Source organism: Gopherus evgoodei, chromosome 21 (assembly GCF_007399415.2).
Source record: "Gopherus evgoodei ecotype Sinaloan lineage chromosome 21, rGopEvg1_v1.p, whole genome shotgun sequence".
Taxonomy (NCBI): domain Eukaryota; kingdom Metazoa; phylum Chordata; order Testudines; family Testudinidae; genus Gopherus; species Gopherus evgoodei.
Window position 1 is genome coordinate 18,290,660 of NC_044342.1, and position 23,746 is coordinate 18,314,405.

Sequence of the window (23,746 nt, forward strand, 5' to 3'; positions counted from 1 at the left end):
CCGGTCAATTTTCTTATGCTAAAATAGATATAACATGGGCTGGAGTAGGGCCTGAACCAAAGCCTGCTATAGTCCCAGGTTGTGTTTCCCTGAGCTTCACTAGGTTTCATGACCTGCTTTTAAACAGTGTCACTCAACCTTTCCAGACTACTGTATCCCTTTCAGGAGTCTGATTTGTCTTGTTTATCCGCAAGTTTCACCTCACTTAAAAGCTACTTGCTCACAAAATCAGACATAAAAATACAGAACTGTCACAGAGCACTGCTACTGAAAAACTGCAGATTTTCTTATTTTTACTATATAATTATGAAATAAATCAATTGGTATATAAAGATTGTACTTACATTTTAGTGTATAGTCTGTAAAGCAGAATATATAAGTCTTTGTCGACATGAAATTTTAGTTTGTATGAATTTTGCTTGTGCTTTTTCTGTAGCCTATTGTAAAACGAGGCAAATCCCTAGATGAGCTGATGTACCCGCCTGGAAGACCTCTGCGTATGCCCAGGCTACAAGTGCCCCTGGTTGAGAACCACTGCTCTGGCAGCCCTGGGAAAGACCTCTCAAAACCTGGGACCACAGTCTGTTTAGAGCCTGTATCAGATGCCACAGGTGGGTATCACAGGCCTGGTGGGAGACTTGAACTTGTGGCTGCTCAGAGTTCAGACAAAGACCCGCGACGGAGCTCAGTCGCACGGGGTGCAGGCAAATGGACTCAGCTGGAACACTGGGAATCCATTCATTGTACGGTGAGAGACTTCTAGATACACACACATACATACATGTATACACACCCACACATGCAAATATATGCAAACACACACATGCTCACACACATGCAGGCACACACACATACACACATATACATGCACACAGACATGCACACATGCATAGGTACATTCACACATACACAGAGGCATACTTACCCATACACATGTACACATGTGCACACACACACACATGCACACATGGATGCACACACACGCACATATGCGTGGACAAGATACCCACTCCAACACGCACACATACACAAACACAAGCACACAAGCACACACACATATATGCATGCAAATGCACACATACACACACACTATGCACACATACTTACAAGCATGCATGCACATGTGCACACACATGCACACATATGCAAATGCATGCATACACATGCACACACACATACACATGCACATACACATGCACACGTGGATAAATTGTCTTTAGACCTTACTGCAGAATTTAGATTTAGGATTAGATGGTGCTTGCAGAGCCATTGGCCATTATCTTTGAAAACTCATGGTGATCGGGGGAGGTCCCAGACTATTAGAAAAAGGCTAATGTAGTGCCCATCTTTAAAGAAGTGTAACCCCTTTGGGGTTTAGAGAGCATTGCCCCTTTAAATCTTTTTCCTGGAGGGGGCAGTGAGAGAAAGGAGGAAAACTCAGGGGTGTGGCTCTGGAGCTCCCCAGGAGAGGGGCAGCAGCCCGCAGGCCCTCACAAAGTGAAGCAGCAGAGAATCTGCCTGAAGCCTGAGAAGGACAGGGCGGCTGATCGGGGACACCCCAGGAAAGGAGCCAGGAGAAGCACTGTGCCAGGGAGGAATCGCCCGAGAAGAATAGGCCGGAGCTGGACCCAGTATCACGGCTGCCCAGAGCTGCATGGGGCTGTGAGTACTGGGGCTTGTGACTGTGCACTGGGAACAAGAAGACCAGGAGCAGGCACACCCAAGTCTCACCACTGGACTGGATCTTTGCTCAGGACTCCTGAACTCTGTGAGCAAACACATTGCTCAGAGTCTGCCCTTCCAGACTGTGCTACCACTGGGCCCCTGAGGCCTTGGCTTGGATGCAACCCTATTCTGCTGCTCCCCCTATATTTCCCCTTATTGTTTTTCTCCTCTCATCCCTCTGTAAATAAATATTTCCCTTTCTTATATCCATTGTACTTTTCCTGTGGGTGTGTGTGTTCACTCAGGGGGATTGGAACAGGTGTCCCTGGGTGGAAGGGATTTTCCCTGCTGCATTCTTGCGCGCGCTGTCTCTTGGCCAGAGTTGCCTGCAGATCAGACTCCATCTTGGTCACGAGGGAGCTAAAGTTACAAAAGGGAAGAAAGAGAACCCGGGGAACTACAGACCAGTCAGCCTCACCTCAGTCCTCTGCAAAATCATGAAGCAGGTCCTCAAGTAATCCATTCTGAAGCACTTGGAGGAGAAGAAGGTGATCAGGAACAGTCAACATCGATTCACCAAGGGCAAGTTATGCCTGACCAACCTGATTGCCTTCCGTAATGAGATTACTGGCTCTGTGGATATGGGAAAGTGGAGGATCTGATAAACCTTGACTTTAGCAAAGCTTTTGGGATGGTCTCACAGTATTCTTGCCAGCAAATTAAAAGAGTATGGTCTGGATGAATGGACTAAAAGGTGAATAGAAAGCTGGCTAGATCATTGGGCTCAAAGGGTAGTGATCAATGGCTCCATGTCCAGTTGGCAGCTGGTATCAAGCAGAGTGCCCCAGGGGTCGGTTTTGTTCAACATCTTTATTAATGATCTGGATGATGGAAAGGATTGCACCCTCAGCAAGTTCACTGGTGACACTAAGCTAGGGGGAGAGGCAGATACGCTGGAGGGTAGGGTTAGGGTCCAGATGACCTAGACAAATGGGAGGACTGGGCCAAAAAAAATCTGATGAGGTTCAACAAGGACAAGTGCAAAGTCCTGTACTTAGGATGGAAGAATCCCATGCATTGCTACAGGCTGGGGACCGACTAGCTAAGCAGCAGTTCTGTAGAAAAGGACCTGGGGATTACAGTAGATGAGAAGCTGGAAACGAGTCAGCAGTGTGCCTTTGTGAGGCTACATCTGGAATATTGTGTCTAGTTTTGGGCTCCCTACCACAGAAAGGATGTGGACAAATTGGAGACAGTCCAGTGGAGGGCAATGAAAATTATCAGGAGGCTGGGGCACATGACTTACAAGGAGAGGCTGAGGGAACTGGGCTTGTTTAGTCTGCAGAAGAGAGGAATGAGGGGGATTTGATAGCAGCCTTCAACTACCTGAAGGGGGGTTACAAAGAGGATGGAACTCGGGGTATTCTCAGTGGTGGCAGATGGCAGAACAAGGAGCAATGGTCTCAAGTGGCAGTGGGGAGGGTCTATATTGGATATTAGGAAACACTATTTCACTAGGAGGGTGGTGAAGCACTGGAATGGGTTACCTAGGAATGTGGTGAAATCTCCATCCTTAGAAGTTTTTAAGGCCCGGCTTGACAAAGCCCTGGCTGGGATGATTTAGCCGGTGTTGGTCCTGCTTTGAGCCGGGGGTTGGACTAGATGACCTCCTGAGGTGTCTTCCAACCCTAATCTTCTATGATTCTATGATCTAGGCAAGTCCTCTGAACTCAAGGCAGGACTATGTCATTATCAAACCATTCCTTACTGGTGTTTGAGCTGTTCTTAAAAACCTCCAGTGGTGGAGATCCTACAATCTTTTCCTAATGTCCAGTCTACAGCACCCTTGGTGCACTTTAAGCCCATTGCATTTTGTCCTGTCCTAAGTGGTTATGGGGAATAACTTTTCTCCCTGCTTCTTGTAATGACATTTTATGTACTTGAAAACACTTGTCATGTCCCGTCAGTCGTCTCCTTTCCAGACTAAACAATCCCAACCTTCCCTCTTAGGTCATGTTTTCTGGACTTTTAATCATTTTTGTTGCTCTTCTCTGGACTTTTTCCAATTTGTCCCCATCTTTCCTGCACAGGACACAAAACTTCGGTTGAGGTCTTATCAGCGTGGTATCGAGTGAAAGAATTCTTCTCTTACCTTGCTTACAACACTCCTGCTAATACATCACTGAATGGTGTTTGGGGTTGGTTTTTTTTCTTTCCACCAGTGTACTGTTATATGTACTGTTCTGTTTAGGTACAGTGCCAGCCACACATGCAAGAATGTACCTGGGGCAAAGGGGTATTGGGGGCAGCAGAGAGTGAGGAATGGGAAAGGGGCAGCTCTACTTTAGCATGGGGGCACTAGGGATAGCAGAGGAGGAAGGCTGGGAAAGGGGCGGCTATATAGTGTATTGGGCATTAGGGGAAGCAAAGGTTAATTTGGCCAATATTCTATGTCTCCTTCCTAATGATCTCTACAAGGCAGCTGATCACAGGGAATGGCAAATAAAAGAATTATTTTTATCTGAAATCACAGGCTTAATATTCCTTAAAGTGATAAAGAGTCAATCAACTTGGAATTAAAAATTTAAGCTGCAGTGTGAGAAGATTCACCACTAGCCTTGTATTCCAGTCAACGTGCAGATTAGATGTGTTTCACTTGAAGAGTTAAGCAATGGGATTTCATCCCTGTGGGCACGGGTGATGCGTGAGATGCTCCTGGGTGAGCCAAGCCCTCAGCCCTGTCCCATCTGCCTGAGGCCCCGGCCACCTCCACCCCTTTCTCCACCCCTTCTTCCCCCCTACCCTGCTGGAGCCCTGAGCCCCTCTCTTCCCCTTCATCTGCTGGCCCCACAGCCCCAGCCCCTGGCTGCCCCATTCTAGTGCCCTCAGCCCTCCCGAACACTGGGTGGCATGACCCCACCACCCAGGGGCCCCAAGCTCTAGGCAGCCCCATCTGCCTCAAATCCTAGCCACAGGCTCTAGACCTAGCCCAACCCTGGTACACTTCCCAGAAGAGGAGTAGCCTGCCAGGGCTGGAGAGGTCAAGGGGAAAGCAGCAACTAGGAGGGGCCCTCGGGGTGGAACACGGGTGGGGCCATACTGGAGTGTTTGGGGGGGTAGCTTCCCCCAGCCTACAATATGCGCCACCCAGGCCTGACAGCAATGTTTTTTCCTAGAGAACAATTAAAAAAACAAAGAAAGAAACAAACCCCTTTTCCCAAAATACAATTATGCGAGCCACAAATGTTCACCATTTGGACATTTTAAACAACAAAGCTTTACAAAAAAAATTTTCACACTGGGGATAAATTGGAATGAGACCTTGCTGCATGGATAGGGGGCAAATTATGGAAGGAGAGAACTGGAAATTATAACAATCTAGTTGGTTTTGCTTTCAGAAATAAGTGAATATTCGTATCCTTTACAATACAGACAACTCAAATGATTATATTGACTGTACCCAAACTGGCCCATGAACTGGCTAGTGCGAATGTAGAACACTCTCCTTTACGGGATGGAATCAGTGCTATTCCTTGGTTCTCAAACTCTAACAAACCAATTAGAGACCTGCAGTTCTGGAACAAGATTATATTTTTGTATTATGTGCTATGGCACTGAAGATGTTTGTGACCCTTAAACTTTTCTGGGAATGGGAAGAAATTATTTGTGTTTTATAATCTCAGGTCTCTGACTTCCATGCTTCCATGGTATGGGCCTTTCCAAGAAGCCTAAGGGAGTTAGGTGCCAAATTCTCATAGTAATGTCATGGGAGTTTGGTCTTTATTGTGTACATTACCCACCACTGCCATGGGTACCCACATGGCCCCACAGTATGCCAACATTTTTATGGCTGACTTAGAACAATGCTTCCTCAGCTCTCGTCCCCTAACGCCCCTACTATACTTGCGCTACATTGATGATATCTTCATCATCTGGACCCATGGAAAAGAAGCCCTTGAAGAATTCCACCATGATTTCAACAATTTCAGTCCCACCATCAACCTCAGCCTGGACCAGTCCACACAAGAGATCCACTTCCAGTGCTAATAAGTGATGGTCACATAAACACCACCCTATACTAGAAACCTACTGACAGCTATACTTACCTACATGCCTCCAGCTTTCATCCAGACCACACCACATGATCCATTGTTTACAGCCAAGCTCTGAGATACAACCACATTTGCTCCAGCCCCTCAGACAGAGACAAACATCTACTGAAGTGAAGAAACAGATTGAGCCAGAAGGGTACCCAGAAGTCACCTACTACAGGACAGGCCCAACAAAGAAAGCAACAGAATGCTACTAGCCGTCACCTTCAGTCTCCAACTAAAACCTCTCCAGCATATCATCAAGGATCTACAACCGATCCTGAAGGACAATCCCTCACTCTCACAGATCTTGGGAGACAGACCAGTCTTTACTTACAGACAGCACCCCAACCTGAAGAAAATACTCACCAGCAACCACACGCCAAAAACGCTAACTCAGGAACCTATCCTTGCTACCAAGACTGTTGCCAACTCTGTCCACTTATCTATTTAGGGGACACCATCATAGGACCTAATCACATCAGCCACACTATCAGAGGCTCATTCACCTGTACATCTACCAATGTGCTATATGCCATCATGTGCCAGCAATGCCCCTTTGCCTTGTACATTGGCCAAACAGGACAGTCTCTACGCAAAAGAATAAATGGACACAAAACAGCTATCAAGAATTATAACAATCAAAAACTGGTCAGAGAACACTTCAACCCCTTTGGTCACTCAATTACTGACCACAAAGTCACAAAACTCCAACAAAAAACTTCAAAGACAGACTCCAATGAGAAACTGCAGAATTAGAATTAATTTTCAAACTGGACACCATTAAATTAGGCTTGAATAAAGACTAGGAGTGGATGGGTCATTACACAAAGTAAAAACTATTTCCCCATGCTAATTTTTCCCCTACAGTTACTCACATCCTCTTGTCAGTTGTTGGAAATGAGCCATTCTGATTATCACTACAAAATTTTTTTTTCTCCTACTGATAATAGCCCACTTTAATTGACTACTATCGTTATAGTTAGTATGGCAACACTCATTTTTTCATGTCCTCTGTGTATATATATCTTCCTACTGTATTTCCACTGCATGCATCCTATGAAGTGGGTTTTAGCCCATGAAAGCTTATGCTCACATAAATTTGTAAGTCTTTAAGATGCCACAAGTACTCTTGTTCTCTTTGCTGATACAGACTAACACGGCTATCACTCTGAAACCTAAATATGTGAAGCACCCTCTTGCACCTGCATTTTATCTGAGCAGCAGCCTGCACTTCCTTGTTTCAGAAATGACTGACCAGGAGGCATTGAGCTAAGGTTCACATTTTCAAAAACACTTAAGCAAACTTCAAAAGTGACATTGGAGGCTAAGTCCCATTGCCTTTCAGTGAGATTTAGGTTGCTAAGATAAAGCAACTGAGAAACTTTTGAAAATGGGATGTTTGCTTGCTATAGAGGGCAACAGAGGGGTTAGTTGGAGAACATGTAAGATCAGCCAACTCTGCTGACAGTCCCAAACCTTTCTAAGGGAATTGGATGGAAACTCAGCATCTAAATCACTAAAGCAGCTATAAAATCTAGAATTAGTGTGTTATTTCTTAACAGTCACCATAGCATTCATGCAATAGAGAGATTTGTTTCAGGAGTAGAAGTTTCTTCCCTCTCCAGGACTCTCCCTTTCAAATTAGAAGTTTGTCGCTGGTTTAGTTTTAGAGAAGGTCAGTAAATACCAACTTCCCCTGACTGTTGCTTTCCCCACAGCAGACAGGCCTCAGGAGACTGCTTCTCCCTGCAGATGGATATATAATGAATCAGAAAAGACGTTCCCCATTTGATAGAGGGTATGAGGCACAGGGTCACATTACCAGACACGGAACGGAGCCTCAATAGCTTTTCTAAGTTGTCATTCTAGACACTGGAAATGCGAAAGTAGGTGAATGCAGTGGGGAGAGAAAATGAGCTGAATAAACTGGATCCTGGTCCCTGAAATGCTGTGTGAGGAGGTGACAATCGAGACTCCAGCTGCTGACAGACCCACCTTAGAGGTAGATCAACCCTTTCCTCCCTGATCCATGAATCGTAAGCAGTTTGAAGCAATGTCAGTTTGTTGGGTAACTAATTCCACTGAAATCCAAGGTGAACTGGGCACTGATCTCTCTTAAACTCCCAACTCAAAGCAAAATTATGGAATTTGGGAAAAGGAAAGACTTGTCAGATCATGTCTATCCTAGCTCCTTATCTGGCCTCCATCACCCTGGTATCTTGGCACCTCAATGCCTTGAATGCATCTATCCTCCCACGACCTCTATGTGATGCAATTACCCCTGCTTTACAGACAGGACCTGACACCCAGAGGGTTAGATTTATGGAGGTTTCTTGGCACCTCAAGACACATACCCCCCGGGGGGATTGGAAATCGATGGGTGTTAGGTATAGTCCCTACTCAGGCACCAGTGTACATTGTTAGGGACTTACCGGCCTTTGGAAATCTGGCCTGAAAGTCTCGCAAAGAGCTGGTGAAGAAGCAGGGAACTGAACCAATATCTGCCAAGTCCAAGGTTTCAAACAGGGGAGCAGCCTTCATTCCTCTCTGACCTCCCCTCCTGACCCCAACAGAGTTGTACCTTCCATGGCAGCTCCCTCCTCTTGGGACTTTGAGTGATCTGCCATAGGGAAAGCGGAGCTGCTTTTGGCCTGCTGTGCTCGGTGCTCAGGGGGCTGAAGCTGGCTATAAGTAGGCTAGGCACAAATTGTTTTTGTTTCTCCCGTTAGAGGGTTAATATTGGGATTATTTTATCTTTAAGGTTTTTTCCCTCAATTTTTAACTATTAATTTTTAATCACAGGAAGCTCAGTGGGGGCTAAGGTGCATGTCAGGGTGAGGGCAGCGCTGCCAGTGGGGAAGTGGGGGGTTCCTGACCAGCCAAGAGATCCAAGACACCAGGGCACAAGGGGCAGGGAAGGCGGCTGCTCTGGCCCAGTGGAGCAGAGATCCATGGCCAGGGCTGGAAGCAGGAGGAGGATGGCAGGGAGCCTCGGACATGGGAGTGGTCACCTCATTCTCGAACTGCTCCATCGATGGGTAAAAACCATTCAGCAGCTGGGTGGCCTCCCCCACAGCCAAGGACTCACCCTCCTCCTCATAGCCCAGGCCTGCCAGGGCCGCAGCCTTCCCTGCACCTTGTGCCTGCAGGAATGGGTGTCGCCAGCCATGGGGCGGTGCAATGAGCCTTCTGCAGCTCAGCGGTCCCAGTCCCACTCATTCACTCCTGGGACAGCTGGGTGCAGAGGAGTCCCTGCCCAGCCATGGGGCTGGTCACACTGTCCCTGCAGCTGTAAGGTGCAGGGAGAGGCTGCACTAATGCCCACTCTTCCTGATAGTTTCTGTTGTTGGTTTAGTTGTATCAGCTGATATCGACCTTTACCAATGTCTGTCGATGGAAATCAAATCCAGACGAGCTGTATGTTTAAAGAAAGCTCAAGGTGTTTGCTGTCCAAATCCCACTGAAATCAAAGAGGCCCCATCCATTAAGTCAGTAGAACTTTTATTGTAGATGTCAGCGGAAAAGTCTCAAACGGAACAGAATTATTCCCGGTGTGTAAAATTAATCTTGTGCATCACTCTGTGCAGGATCAGGGCCTTACTGAGCAGTTAATAAAGATTAGTAAATCAGTCCGGGAAAAGATATGACCTCACCCAACTTGTCTCTCTAGGATCAGTAATGGGGAAAGAGACAGTAATGGCAGACTAGAGAGAGAGAGGATTAATACTACTTTTAACCAAAGATAAATACAAAAATGCAAAGCTGATAAAAAATTCTGATTGGCATTTTTGATGGAAAAATGTTTTGTTGATAGAGATCAAAATGTTCCAGGGGGAACAGATCAATTTCTGTACAGTTCTGTTTAAGAAAAGAATAATTGTATAGAGCTTTATGAAATAAAACAATATAAAGATGAATAGAAATAAATGTAAATAACTATAATAGGCAATGTAATGTAAAATAAAAATATCATAGAAATAAAATTCATTTTTAAAAAGGAAAATTGGAATAAATGTTCTTCATTTATGTCACAGAGTTCATTTGTTTCCCAAAGATGTACCCCATGGCAAACCCAGAGCAGGGAAACCAAACGTCTATCACAGAATTCATCCTCCTAGGATTCGGAGACCTCCCAGAACTGCAGATTCTTCTCTTCCTGCTGTTCCTAGTGATCTACATCATGACCATGACCGGGAACATCCTCATCATGGCACTAGTTGTGGCTGATCGACACCTTCACACCCCCATGTACTTCTTCCTGGGGAATTTGTCCTGCTTGGAGACCTGCTACACCTCCACCATCCTGCCCAGGATGCTGGCCGGTCCCCTGACTGGGGACAGGACTATTTCATTCAATGGGTGCGTCACACAATATTATTTATTTGGTTCTCTTCTTGCTACAGAATGCCTTCTCCTGTCGGTGATGTCTTACGATCGGTATTTAGCGATATGCAATCCACTGCACTATGCAGCCCGTATGAGTGGCAGGGTCTGCCTCCAGTTTGCAGGTGGCTCTTGGATAGGTGGCTTCCTAGGTAATAGCATAACAACGTTGTCAATATCTCAGTTAACATTCTGTGGCCCCAATGGTATTGATCATTTTTTTTGTGATCTCATCCCTGTTGTAAAGCTTTCCTGCAATGACCCTCACCTGATGGAAACGTTGGCTTTCATACTCAGCTTCCTTTTCGCTCTTGTCCCGTTCCTGCTTACCTTGATGTCCTACATCTGTATCATCACCACAATCCTGAGAATCCCATCCACCACTGGAAGGCAGAAGGCCTTTTCCACCTGCTCCTCCCACCTCACTGTGGTGAGCATTTATTATGCAACTCTGCTGATTGTCTACATGTTTCCAACCACAGACATCTTGAATGACTTCAAGAAAGTTCTCTCTGTCGTCTATGCTGTCCTCACTCCCCTGATCAATCCACTCATCTACAGCCTGAGAAACAAAGAGGTCCAGGAGGCCCTGAGGAAAGCTTGCAGGAAATTAATGCTTGGACTACGTTAACAGGTCAATTTCCTTTTGTTAAAATAGATATAACATGGTCTGGAGTAGGGCCTGAAGCGAAACCTGGTGTAGTCCCAGGTCGTGTTTCCCTGAGCTTCATTAGGCTTCGTGTCCTGCTCTTACACAGTGTCTCTCAACCTTTCCAGACTACTGTACCCCTCTGAGGAGTCTGATTTGTCTTGTGTATCCCCAAGTTTCACCTCACTTAAACATTACTTGCTTACAAAATCAGACATAAAAACACAAAATTGTCACAGAGCACTGCTATTGAAAAACTGCAGATTTTCTCATTTTTACCATATAATTATGAAATAAATCAATTAGTATATAAATATTGTAATTACATTTTAGTGTATAGTCTATAGAGCAGTATACACACGTCTGTATGAAATTTTAGTTTGTACAGACTTTGATAGTGTTTTTTATGCAGCTTGCTGTAAAACTAGACAAATCTCTAGATGAGTTGGTGGAATATCTCTGTGTACCTCTAGGCTACACGTACCCCTGGTTGAGAACCACTGCTCTTACAGCCCTGGGAGAAAGTGGAGCTGGAGAGACTTCTCAAAACCTGGGACCACAGTCTTTTAGGGACTTCAAAAAAATTCACATATGGGTATCAATGGTCTGGTGGAAGAGTTGAACTCGTGGCTGCTCGGAGTTCAGACAAAGACCAGCAATTGTGCTCAGTGAGATGGTGCTGGCGAAATGGACTTGGTCGGAATGCTGAGTATACATTCATTGTAGGATGGGAGACTTCTAGATACACAGACACTAACACACACAAATGAATGATACCTACATTATAAAAACATAGGCTTGCACTGTCCACTGGAACTCCAGTGTAAGAGGTGTCATAAACAGATAAGTAAGAATTAATAGAACAGAAGTACTTCAGAAGTACTTCAATTTCCACTTACTGATATCCAGGCTGGGGGTGGAATCCAATGTGAAAGGTGCCTACTGGTGGAATCTCTCAGGCAGCAGGTGGGAGAGCTACAGGAGGAGGTGTCTAGGCTAAGGAACATCCGTATCCATGAGCAATTCCTGGACAGTATCCATGTGGAGACAGCTGACGTAGCTGTCCCAGTTCACAGGACTACTGACACACCCGTGGAGGAGGAGATGGCTCAGGGTGGACACTGGCAGTTGGTTACTTCTGGCAGCAGGCAGTGCTCCACCCCTGCTGCGAACCATCCTCCTGTGGTAATAGATAACCGTTATGCTCTTCTTGATACAGGAGAGAAGGAATCACCTCCAACAGTTAAGGAGGGGAAGTCTCGTACCCCTAAGGCTGGGAGGTCTGCTGCCACCACAGTTAATAAGAAACGTAGGGTAGTAGTGGTTGGAGACTCTCTGCTGAGGGGGACAGAGACACCCATCTGTCGCCCTGACCGTTCATCCCAGGAGGTATGCTGCCTGCCAGGGGCCCGTATCCGAGATGTTACAGAGGCATTGTCGAGGATTATCCGGCCTTCTGACTACTACCCCATGCTACTCAGCCACGTGGGCACAAATGATACTGTGAGGTGTGACAGTGAGCAGATCAAGAGTGACTACAGGGCTCTGGGAGTACGGGTTAAGGAGTTTGGAGAGCAGGTGGTATTCTCTTCGATTCTTCCTGTCAAAGGTAGGGGCCCGGGCAGAGACAGATGCATCGTGGAGGTGAATGCCTGGCTGCGAAGATGGTGTCACCAGGAGGGCTTTGGCTTCCTTGACCACGGGATGCTATTCGAGGAAGGACTGCTAGGCAGAGATGGTGTTCACCTTTCGAGGAGGGGAAAGGCCTTATTTGCGCACAGAATGGCTAACCTAGTAAGGAGGGTTTTAAACTAGGTTCAACGGGGACAGGTGAGCAAACCCCACAGGTAAGTGGGGAACAAGACCTGGGAGAGGGGTCAGAAACAGGATGGAGCATGGGCTATAATGGCAGAGAGAAAGGAGGGTCAGGGCAAAGCTGGGAGGCAAGATCAAACCAGTATCTTAAATGCTTATATACAAATGCAAGAAGTATGGGTAATAAGCAGGAAGAACTGGAAGTGCTAATAAATAAATACAACTATGACATTGTTGGCATTACTGAAACTTGGTGGGATAATACACATGACTGGAATGTTGGTGTGGATAAGTATAGTTTGCTCAGGAAGGACAGACAGGGGAAAAAGGGAGGAGGTGTTGCCTTATATATTAAAAATGTACACACTTGGACTGAGGTGGAGATGGACATAGGAGATGGAAGTGTTGAGAGTCTCTGGGTTAGGCTAAAAGGGGTAAAAAACACAGGTGATGTCATGCTGGGAGTCTACTACAGGCCACCTAATCAGGTGGAAAAGGTGGATGAGGCTTTTTTCAAACAACTAATAAAATCATCCAAAGCCCAAGAGCTGGTAGTGATGGGAGACTTCAACTATCCAGATATATGTTGGGAAAATAACACTGCGGGGCACAGACTATCCAATAAGTTCCTGGACTGCATTGCAGACAACTTTTTATTTCAGAAATTTGAAAAGGCTACTAGGGGGGAAGCTGTTCTAGACTTGATTTTAACAAATAGGGAGGGACTTGTTGAGAATTTGAAAGTAGAAGGAAGCTTGGGTGAAAGTGATCATAAACTCATAGAGTTTACAATTCTAAGGAAGGGTAGAAGGAAGTACAGCAAAATAGAGACAATGGATTTCAGGAAGGCGGATTTTGGTAAGTTCAGAGAGCTGATAGGTAAGGTCCCATGGGAATCAAGACTGAGGGGAAAAACAACTGAGGAGAGTTGGCAATTTTTCAAAGGGACACTATTAAGGGCCCAAAAGCAAATTATTCCGATGGTTAGGAAAGATAGAAAATGTGGCAAAAGACCACCTTGGCTTAACCAAGAGATCTTGCATAACCTACAAAATAAAAAGGCGTCATATAAAAAATGGAAACTAGGTCAGATTACAAAGGACGAATATAGGCACATAACACAGGAATGCAGAGGCAAGATTAGAAAGGCAAAGGCACAAAATGAGCTCAAACTAGCTATGGGAATAAAGGGAATAAAGAAGACTTTTTATCAATACATTAGAAGCAAGAGGAAGACCAAGGACAGGATAGGCCCACTGCTCAGTGAGGAGGGGGAAACAGTAACGGGAGACTTGGAAATGGCAGAGATGCTTAATGACTTCTTTGTTTCGGTCTTCACTGAGAAGTCTGAAGGAATGTCTAATATAGTGAATGCTTACGGGAAGAGGGTAGGTTTAGAAGATAAAATAAAAAAAGAGCAAGTAGAAAATCACTTAGAAAAGTTAGATGCCTGCAAGTCACCAGGGCCTGATGAAATGCATCCTAGAATACTCAAGGAGTTAATAGAGGAGGTATCTGAGCTTCTAGCTATTATCTTTGGGAAATCATGGGAGATGGGGGAGATTCCAGAAGACTGGAAAAGGGCAATTTAGTGCCCATCTATAAAAAGGGAAATAAAAACAACCCAGGCAACTACAGACCAGTTAGTTTAACTTCTGTGACAGGGAAGATAATGGAGCAAATAATTAAAGAAATCATCTGCAAACACTTGGAAGGTGGTAAGGTGGTAGGGAATAGCCAGCATGGATTTGTAAAGAACAAATAGTGTCAAATTAATCTGATAGCATTCTTTGATAGGATAACGAGCCTTGTGGATAAGGGAGAAGTGGTGGATGTGATATACCTAGACTTTAGCAAGGCATTTGGTACGGTCTCGCATGATATTCTTATAGATAAACTAGGAAAGTACAATTCAGATGGGGCTACTATAAGATGGGTGCATAACTGGCTGGATAACCATACTCAGAGAGTAGTTATTAATGGCTCCCAGTCCTGTTGGAAAGGTATAACAAATGGGGTCCCGCAGGGGTCTGTTTTGGGACCGGCTCTGTTCAATATCTTCATCAACGATTTAGGTGTTGGCATAGAAAGTACGCTTATTAAGTTTGCAGATGAAACCAAACTGGGAGGGATTGCAACTGCTGTGGAGGACAGGGTCAAAATTCAAAATGATCTGGACAAATTGGAGAAATGGTCTGAGGTAAACAGGATGAAGTTCAATAAAGATAAATGCAAAGTGCTCCACTTAGGAAGGAACAATCAGTTTCACACATACAGAATGGGAAGAGACTGGCTAAGAAGGAGTATGGCAGAAAGAGATCTAGGGGTCATAGTGGACCACAAGCTTAATATGAGTCAACAGTGTGATACTGTTGCAAAAAAAGCAAACGTGATTCTGGGATGCATTAACAGGTGTGTTGTAAAGAAGACACGAGAAGTAATTCTTCCGCTTTATTCTGCGCTGGTTAGGCCTCAACTGAAGTATTGTGTCCAGTTCTGGGCACCGCATTTCAAGAAAGATGTGGAGAAATTGGAGAGGGTCCAGAGAAGAGCAACAAGAATGATTAAAGGTCTTGAGAACATGACCTCATAGACTCTCATAGACTCTAGGACTGGAAGGGACCTCGAGAGGTCATCAAGTCCAGTCCCCTGCCCTCATGGCAGGACCAAATACTGTCTAGACCATCCCTGATAGACATTTATCTAACCTACTCTTAAATATCTCCAGAGATGGAGATTCCACAACTTCCCTAGGCAATCTATTCCAGTGTTTAACTACCCTGACAGTTAGGAACTTTTTCCTAAAGTCCAACCTAAATCTCCCTTGCTGCAGTTTAAGCCCATTGCTTCTTGTTCTATCATTGGAGGCTAAGATGAACAAGTTTTCTCCCTCCTCCTGATGACACCCTTTTAGATACCTGAAAACTGCTATCATGTCCCCTCTCAGTCTTCTCTTTTCCAAACTAAACAAACCAAATTCCTTCAGCCTTCCTTCATAGGTCATGTTCTCAAGACCTTTAATCATTCTTCTTTCTCTTCTCTGGACCCTCTCCAATTTCTCCACATCTTTCTTGAAATGCGGTGCCCAGAACTGGACACAATACTCCAGTTGAGGCCTAACCAGCGCAGAGTAAAGCAGAAGAATGACTTCTCGTGTCTTGTTTACAACACACCTGTTAATGCATCCCAGAATCATGTTTGCTTTTTTTGCAACAGTATCACACTGTTGACTCATATTAAGCTTGTGGTCCACTATGACCCCTAGATCTCTTTCTGCCATACTCCTTCCTAGACAGTCTCTTCCCATTCTGTATGTGTGAAGCTGATTGTTCCTTCCTAAGTGGAGCACTTTGCATTTATCTTTATTGAACTTCATCCTGTTTACCTCAGACCATTTCTCCAACTTGTCCAGATCATTTTGAATTTTGACCCTGTCCTCCAAAGCAGTTGCAATCCCTCCCAGTTTTGTATCGTCCGCAAACTTAATAAGAGTACTTTCTATGCCAACATCTAAATCGTTGATGAAGATATTGAACAGAGCCGGTCTCAAAACAGACCCCTGCGGAACCCCACTTGTTATACCTTTGCAGCAGGATTGAGAGCCATTAACAACTACTCTCTGAGTACGGATATCCAGCCAGTTATGCACCCACCTTATAGTAGCCCCATCTAAACTGTACTTTCCTAGTTTATCTATAAGAATATCATGCGACACCGTATCAAATGCCTTACTAAAGTCTAGGTATATCACATCCACCGCTTCTCCCTTATCCACAAGGTTCGTTATCCTATCAAAGAACGCTATCAGATTAGTTTGACACGATTTGTTCTTTACAAATCCATGCTGGCTATTCCCTATCACCTTACCACCTTCCAAGTGTTTGCAGAAGATTTCTTTGATTACCTGCTCCATTATCTTCCCTGGCACAGAAGTTAAACTAACTGGTCTGTAGTTGCCTGGGTTGTTTTTATTTCCCTTTTTATAGATGGGCACTATATTTGCCCCCTTCCAGTCTTCTGGAATCTCCCCTGTCTCCCATGATTTCCCAAAGATAATAGCTAGAGGCTCAGATACCTCTTCCGTTAACTCCTTGAGTATTCTAGGATGCATTTCATCAGGCCCTGGTGACTTGCAGGCATCTAACTTTTCTAAGTGATTTTCTACTTGCTCTTTTCTTATTTTCTCTTCTAAACCTACCCTCTTCCCATAAGCATTCACTATACTAGACATTCCTTCAGACTTCTCAGTGAAGACCGACACAAAGAAGTCATTAAGCATCTCTGCCATTTCCAAGTCTCCCGTTATTGTTACCCCCTCTTCATTGAGCAGTGGGCCTACCCTGTCCTTAGTCTTCCTCTTGCTTCTAATGTATTGATAAAAAGTCTTCTTGTTTCCCTTTATTCCCATAGCTAGTTTGAGTTCATTTTGTGCCTTTGCTTTTCTAATCTTGCCTCTGCATTCCTGTGTTATTTGCCTATATTCATCCTTCGTGATCTGACCTAGTTTCCATTTTTTACATGACGCCTTTTTATTTTGTAGGTCACGCAAGATCTCAAGGGTAAGCCAAGGTGGTCTTTTGCCACATCTTCTATCTTTCCTAGCTATCGGAATAACTTGCTTTTGGGCCCTTAATAGCGTCCCTTTGAAAAACTGCCAACTTTCCTCAGTTGTTTTTCCCCTCAGTCTTAATTCCCATGGGATCTTGCCTATCAGCTCTCTGAGCTTACCAAAATCCGCCTTCCTGAAATCCATTGTCTCTATTCTGCTGTACTCCCTTCTACCCTTCCTTAGAATTGCAAATTCTATGATTTCATGATCACTTTCACCCAAGCTTCCTTCTACTTTCAAATTCTCAACAAGTTCCTCCCTATTGGTTAAAATCAAGTCTAGAAGAGCTTCCCCCCAGTAGCTTTTTCAAATTTCTGAAATAAAAAGTTGTCCGCAATGCAGTCCAGAAACTTATTGGATAGTCTGTGCCCCGCGGTGTTATTTTCCCAACATATATCTGGATAGTTGAAGTCCCCCATCACCACCAAATCTTGGGCTTTGGATGATTTTGTTAGTTGTTTGAAAAAAGCCTCATCCACCTCTTCTGCCTGATTAGGTGGCCTGTAGTAGACTCCCAGCATGACATCACCTGTGTTTTTTACCCCTTTTAGCCTAACCCAGAGACTCTCCACCCTTCCGTCTCCTATGTCCATCTCCACCTCAGTCCAAGTGTGTACATTTTTAATATATAAGGCAACACCTCCTCCCTTTTTCCCCTGTCTATCCTTCCTGAGCAAACTATACCCATCCACACCAACATTCCAGTCATGTGTATTATCCCACCAAGTTTCAGTAATGCCAATAATGTCATAGTTGTATTTATTTATTAGCACTTCCAGTTCTTCCTGCTTATTACCCATACTTCTTGCATTTGTATAAAGGCATCTAAGATACTGGTTTGATCTTGCCTCCCAGCTTTGCCCTGACCCTCCTTCCTCTCTGCCATTATAGCTCGTGCTCTCTTCTGTTTCCAACCCATCTCCCAGGTCTTGTTCCCCACTTACCTGTGGGGTTTGCTCACCTGTCCCTGTCGAACCTAGTTTAAAGCCCTCCTTACTAGGTTAGCCAGTCTGCGCGCAAATAAGGCCTTTCCCCTCTTCGAAAGGTGAACGCCATCTGTTCCTAGCAGTCCTTCCTCAAATAGCATCCCGTGGTCGAGGAAGCCAAAGCCCTCCTGGCGACACCATCTTCACAGCCAGGCATTCACCTCCACGATGCATCTGTCTCTGCCCGGACCCCTACCTTCAACAGGAAGAATCGAAGAGAATACCACCTGCTCTCCAGACTCCTTAACCCGTACTCCCAGAGCCCTGTAGTCACTCTTGATCTGCTCAGCATCACACCTTGCAGTATCATTTGTGCCCACATGGATGAGTAGCATGGGATAGTAGTCAGAAGGCCGGATAATCCTCAACAAAGCCTCTGTAACATCTCAGATACGGGCCCCTGGCAGGCAGCATACCTACCGGGATGAACGGTCAGGGCGACAGATGGGTGTCTCCGTCCCCCTCAGCAGAGAGTCTCCAACCACCACTACCCTACGTTTCTTATCAGTGGTGGCAGCAGACCTCCCAGCCTTAGGGGTACGAGGCTTCACCCCCTTAACTGCTGGGGGTGATTTCTTCTCTCCTGTGTCAAGAAGAGCATAACGGTTATCTTTTACCACAACAGGAGGGTTTGCAGCAGGGGTGGAGCACTGCCTGCTGCTAGAAGTAACCAGCTGGCTGTGTCCACCCTGAGCCTCCTCCTCCACTGGTGTGTCAGATACACCTTGAGGCATCTCCTCCTCCACTGGAGTGTCGATAGTCCTGTCAACTGGGACAGGACCGTCAGCTGTCTCCACATGGATACTGTCCAGGAATTGCTCATGGACATGGATGTTCCTCAGCCTGGCCACCTCCTCCTGTAGCTCTCCCACCTGCTGCCTGAGAGATTCCACCAGTAGGCACCTTTTACATTGGATGCCACCCCCAGCCTGGATATCAGTAAGTGGAAACTGCAAATTACAGTCTTTGCAAGCCCACACCAGAATCTGGGTAAAAGCATCCATGCTTTGGTGCTCTGTCTGGCTACAGGCACAGGTGGAGGAGACAGAAGCAGTGCTGGCACAGGTGTTGCGGGTCCTCCTCACCATTGTAGGCCTCCCTCTGTCAAACTGTCTCAAATTCCCGTCTACAGCTCCCTGTACGCTCCTCTCTGCTGTAAACAGAAAGGTTTTCGATGTGGTTCGGGTTATGGGTTCAGGGGACTAATGGGTCACAGATCAGACCAACAAGGGACCCCCCCTCCCTTCCCACTCCCCTTCCAAACTCCCTTGCAAAACTCTCTGTTAGCAGCTCCTGTTCGCTAAGCTCCCTGGTCGCTATGACCTATGAAGGAAGGCTGAAACAATTGGGTTTGTTTAGTTTGGAAAAGAGAAGACTGAGAGGGGACATGATAGCAGTTTTCAGGTATCTAAAAGGGTGTCATCAGGAGGAGGGAGAAAACTTGTTCACCTTAGCCTCCAATGATAGAACAAGAAGTAATGGGCTTAAACTGCAGCAAGGGAGATTTAGGTTGGACTTTAGGAAAAAGTTCCTAACTGTCAGGGTAGTTAAACACTGGAATAGATTGCCTAGGGAAGTTGTGGAATCTCCATCTCTGGAGATATTTAAGAGTAGGTTAGATAAATGTCTATTAGGGATGGTCTAGACAGTATTTGGTCCTGCCATGAAGGCAGGGGACTGGACTCGATGACCTCTTGAGGTCCCTTCCAGTCCTAGAGTCTATGAGTCTATGTCTCTTTTGCCTGTAAAGGGATAACAAATTCAATAAGCCTGGCTGTCACCTGACCAGAGAACCAATCAGGGGACAGGATACTTTCAAATTTTGAGGGAGGGAAGGCTTTGTGTGTGCTGTTAGTTTTTGGTTGTTGTTCTCACTGGGTTCTGAGAGTGACTAGAAGTGCAACCAGGTTTCTCTCCAATCTCTTTGATACAGTCTCTTATATATCCAGAATAGTAAGTACTAGGTAGATAAAGCGAGTTAGGTTTATGTTTGTTTTCTTTATTTGCAAATGTGTATTTGGCTGGAAGGAGTTCAAATTGGTATTTTGCTGAAAGGATTTTAATTTGTACTTGTATACTTAGGCTGGGAGGGTATTCCCAGTGTCTATAGCTGAAAGACCCTGTAACATATTCCATCTTAAATTTACAAAGATAATTTTTACTGTTTTTTCTTTCTTTAATTGAAAGCTTTTCTTGTTTAAGAACCTGATTTTTTTTTATTCTGGTGAGTTCCCAGGGAACTGGGTCTGGATTCACCAGGGAATTGGTGGGGAGAAAGGAGGGAAGGGGGAGAGAGAGGTTAATTTTCTTTCTGTGTTAGGATCACTTTCTCTCTCAGGGAGAGTCGGGAAGGGGGAGACAGAAGGAGTGGGGAAGGTGGATTTTCCTCTCTGTTTTAAGTTTCAAGGAGTTTGAATCACAGTGATCTTCCAGGGTAACCCAGGGAGGGGAAGCCTGGGACAGGCAACGGTGAGGGAAAGGGTTTACTTCTCTTGTGTTAAGATCCAGAGGGACTAGGTCTTGGGGGTCCCTGGGCAAGGTTTTGGGGGGACCAGAGTGTACCAGGCACTGGAATTCCTGGTTGGTGGCAGCGCTACAGGTTCTAAGCTGGTAATTGAGCTTAGAGGAATTCATGCTGGTACCCCACCTTTTGGAAGCTAAGGTCCAGAGTGGGGAATTATACCATGACGAGGGGATTATACAATTAATGTTTGTTTCCTAGTGTGTATTTCATCCCCAGGCTGCTTTCCAAAGGTAGAAAAAAGCCAAAGGAAACCCTCTGGTCTCGTCCGCAAGACACAGGCACAGATTTCCTTATGTGCACATTTTTCAGCAATGATTTAGGGTCACTTGTTTCCAGATACTTGAAGGCCCAGTGGGATTTCCAGGTGAATCAGGCAGCGGATCGCTTACCTTCCCCAGGTTTCTGCATCGCTCAGGAGCCTCGGAGTGCAGATGCCTGGTGTGGGGCTGCAGAGGGTATGTCCAGAGGCACCTACGGCCCATTTACTGCTAACACTTGGATGCCTGCAGGGTTAGCCAGCAGCTGAGCTGGGTTTGGTAATCCTGGAGGGGCAGATTCTGGGATTCGGGTGCCTAAAGTGGGAGCTTTGTGATTCTAGCCCTAGCTCCACACCCTTTTCCTCACATTATAGATGGGGAAAGTCAGGCAGAACAAGGTGACGTTACCTGCCCAAAGTCACTCAGAAGGTTCATGGCAGGCAACCAACCCAGCGGGATCATGGGCCAGAGTCCCAGTCCAGTGCCCTATCTGCTCCACCACTTCCAGTTGTAATTGACAATGACACTTAAGGGTGTGAGGTGCCCAACTCCCATTCACTGCCCGTACGATTTGGGTGCATAACATCGGCTTCTAATGGGAAAACCCAGCCTGTACATTTACAGACAAAGCAGTATCCTGAGAAATCCTTCCACTCCCAAGGGATGTGTTCCATCAGTTCTTTCTCCTGTTTTACCATTTTCTATGAGCCCCTAATTATTGTGGATCTTACAGCAAAATCATCATGCAATAAAAAAACGAAACTAAGTCTTCTCTTTCTGTTGTCTTTGTTGTCAGAACTCCTGTTATCAGTCCCCTTCGTGTCCAGTGTGTGGAATAAATGTGCAAGGCTAGTCTATAAATCGATGTTACACCACTTTACCTATATCTGCTTATCCCTGCTTGTGACAGGGCTGCATGCCCAGCTGCTGGAGAGCCAGGGGCCAAGCTAGCCCTGGTTAGAGACAGGTCCCCACCTGAGAGGAATCAGGCCTTTCCAATAAAGGGCAGAAGGAGGGCTAGAGAATGAGGCAAACCAGGGAGGCCGTAGTGAGATTTCAGAGAGTGAGAGAGGCTCCTGCAGGGAAAACCCTGAGACCAGGGAAATTCTTCCATTATATGGGGAACAAAGAAGGGCAACTGAGGTGAGGAGCTGTATTCTAGGATGTCCTGAGTTCTCCATAGGGCGTTGTGAGGTGTCCACTCATCTACACCAAGTAGATGCAATGTTACTGATGTGACAGTGCTTCTGGCGGGATAGTTCATTGCCATATGGGAAGGGGAATAAGCAAACTATAGGTAAACTCTGTGCACACTAGAAGTTGTAGTGGTATAACTATTTCCATAACACTTGCACATCACTAACCAAAATAGTTATCCTGGTGCAAAATCTGGATGGGGACCTCGTGCGAGTCCCTGTGAAAATACGTCCGTATGTTCCTGGCTTTGAAACAAACTCTGATAATCCAAGGGAAATGTATTTTCCATTAACAGAATCATAGAAGAGTAGGACTGAAAGGGACCTCAGCTGGCCATCTCATCCAGTCCCCTGCACTGCAAGGCAGGATTACGTCATTAAGGGATCATTCATGGCAGGTGTTTGTCTGACCTGTTCTCAAAAATCTCCAATGATGGAGATTCCACAATCTTACAAAGCAAGTTATTCCAGTGCTTAACCACACTAGGTGTTAGAAAGTATTTCCTAATGTCCAGCCTAAACCGCTCTTGCTGTAATTTAAGCCCATTGCTACTTGTCCTAGCCTAAGAGGTTAAAGAGTACAACTTTTCACCTTCCTTCTTTAAACAATCTTTTATATACTTGAAAACAGTTATCATGTCCCCTCTCAGTCTTCTCTTCTCCAGACTAAACAAACCCATTTTTTCAATCTTCCATCATAGGTCCTGTTTTCTAGACCCTTAATTATTTTTGTTGCTCTTCTCTGGACTTCCTCCAATTTGCCCATTTTCAGCAACAATTTACAGAAAGTTGTTTCCAGATACTTAGGGACTGATTGGGATTTTTCAAAGCCTCTGGCCACCTGACCTGCTGGTTGAGGCCCTGGAGGAGAATCAGGCTGAGGAACATGCAACTTCCCAGGTTTGTGTGTCGCTCTGAGGCCTCAGTGTCCAGATGCCTGGTATGGGGCTCCACAGGCCACTTCCAGGGGCATCAGCGACCCATTTACTGCAAACACTTGGGTGCCTACAGGGTTTGCCAGCAGCCAAATTGAGTTTGTGAATCCCAGAGGGCTGGAATCACTCAGTGTGCTCATGGCAGGAAACCAATTATCCAGAGTCCCAGTTCAGTGCCCTATCTGTTCCACAATGTCCAACTGTATTTTGCAATGGGACTGAAGTGTGTGAGGTGCCCAACTCCCATTCACTGCCCACAGGATTTGGGTGTCTAACATCAGCCTTTTATGGGAAAACCCAGTGTGTATATGTACAGCCAAACCTTCACTCCCAGGGGATGTTTTCCCCCAGTTACTTCTTGTGTTTTTCCATTTTCTCAGTGACCCTAATAAATGTGTGTCTGTCATCAAGAGCATCGTGCAATAGAAGAACTAAACTATGTCTTCTTTTTCTGTCATCTCTCTTGTCAGACCTCCCCTTATCTCTACCCTTTATGTCCGGTGTGAGGAATAAATGCTTCAAGGCTTGTCTACACATGGAAATGGCACCACTTAAACTATATTGGCCTATCCCTGCCTGTGACAGAGCCATGTGCCCATGGTCTGGAGAGCTGGAGCCAAGCCAGCCCTGGTT

At 45.5% G+C, this 23,746-nt stretch overlaps 1 protein-coding gene across 1 annotated transcript; it reads left to right on the plus strand.

Moving 5' to 3' along the window:
- Positions 1 to 9,822: 9,822 nt before the first annotated feature.
- On the plus strand, positions 9,823 to 10,773 carry LOC115638178 (olfactory receptor 1020-like). Its single transcript, XM_030539745.1, has one exon. It carries the CDS (start codon positions 9,823 to 9,825, stop codon positions 10,771 to 10,773), a length of 951 nt encoding a protein of 316 aa, XP_030395605.1.
- The last annotated feature ends 12,973 nt before the right edge of the window (positions 10,774 to 23,746 follow it).

Coding starts and splice junctions, on each gene's coding strand:
- LOC115638178 (XM_030539745.1), top strand. CDS start 9,823: ATGGCAAACCCAGAGCAGGGAAACCAAACGTCTATCACAGAATTCATC.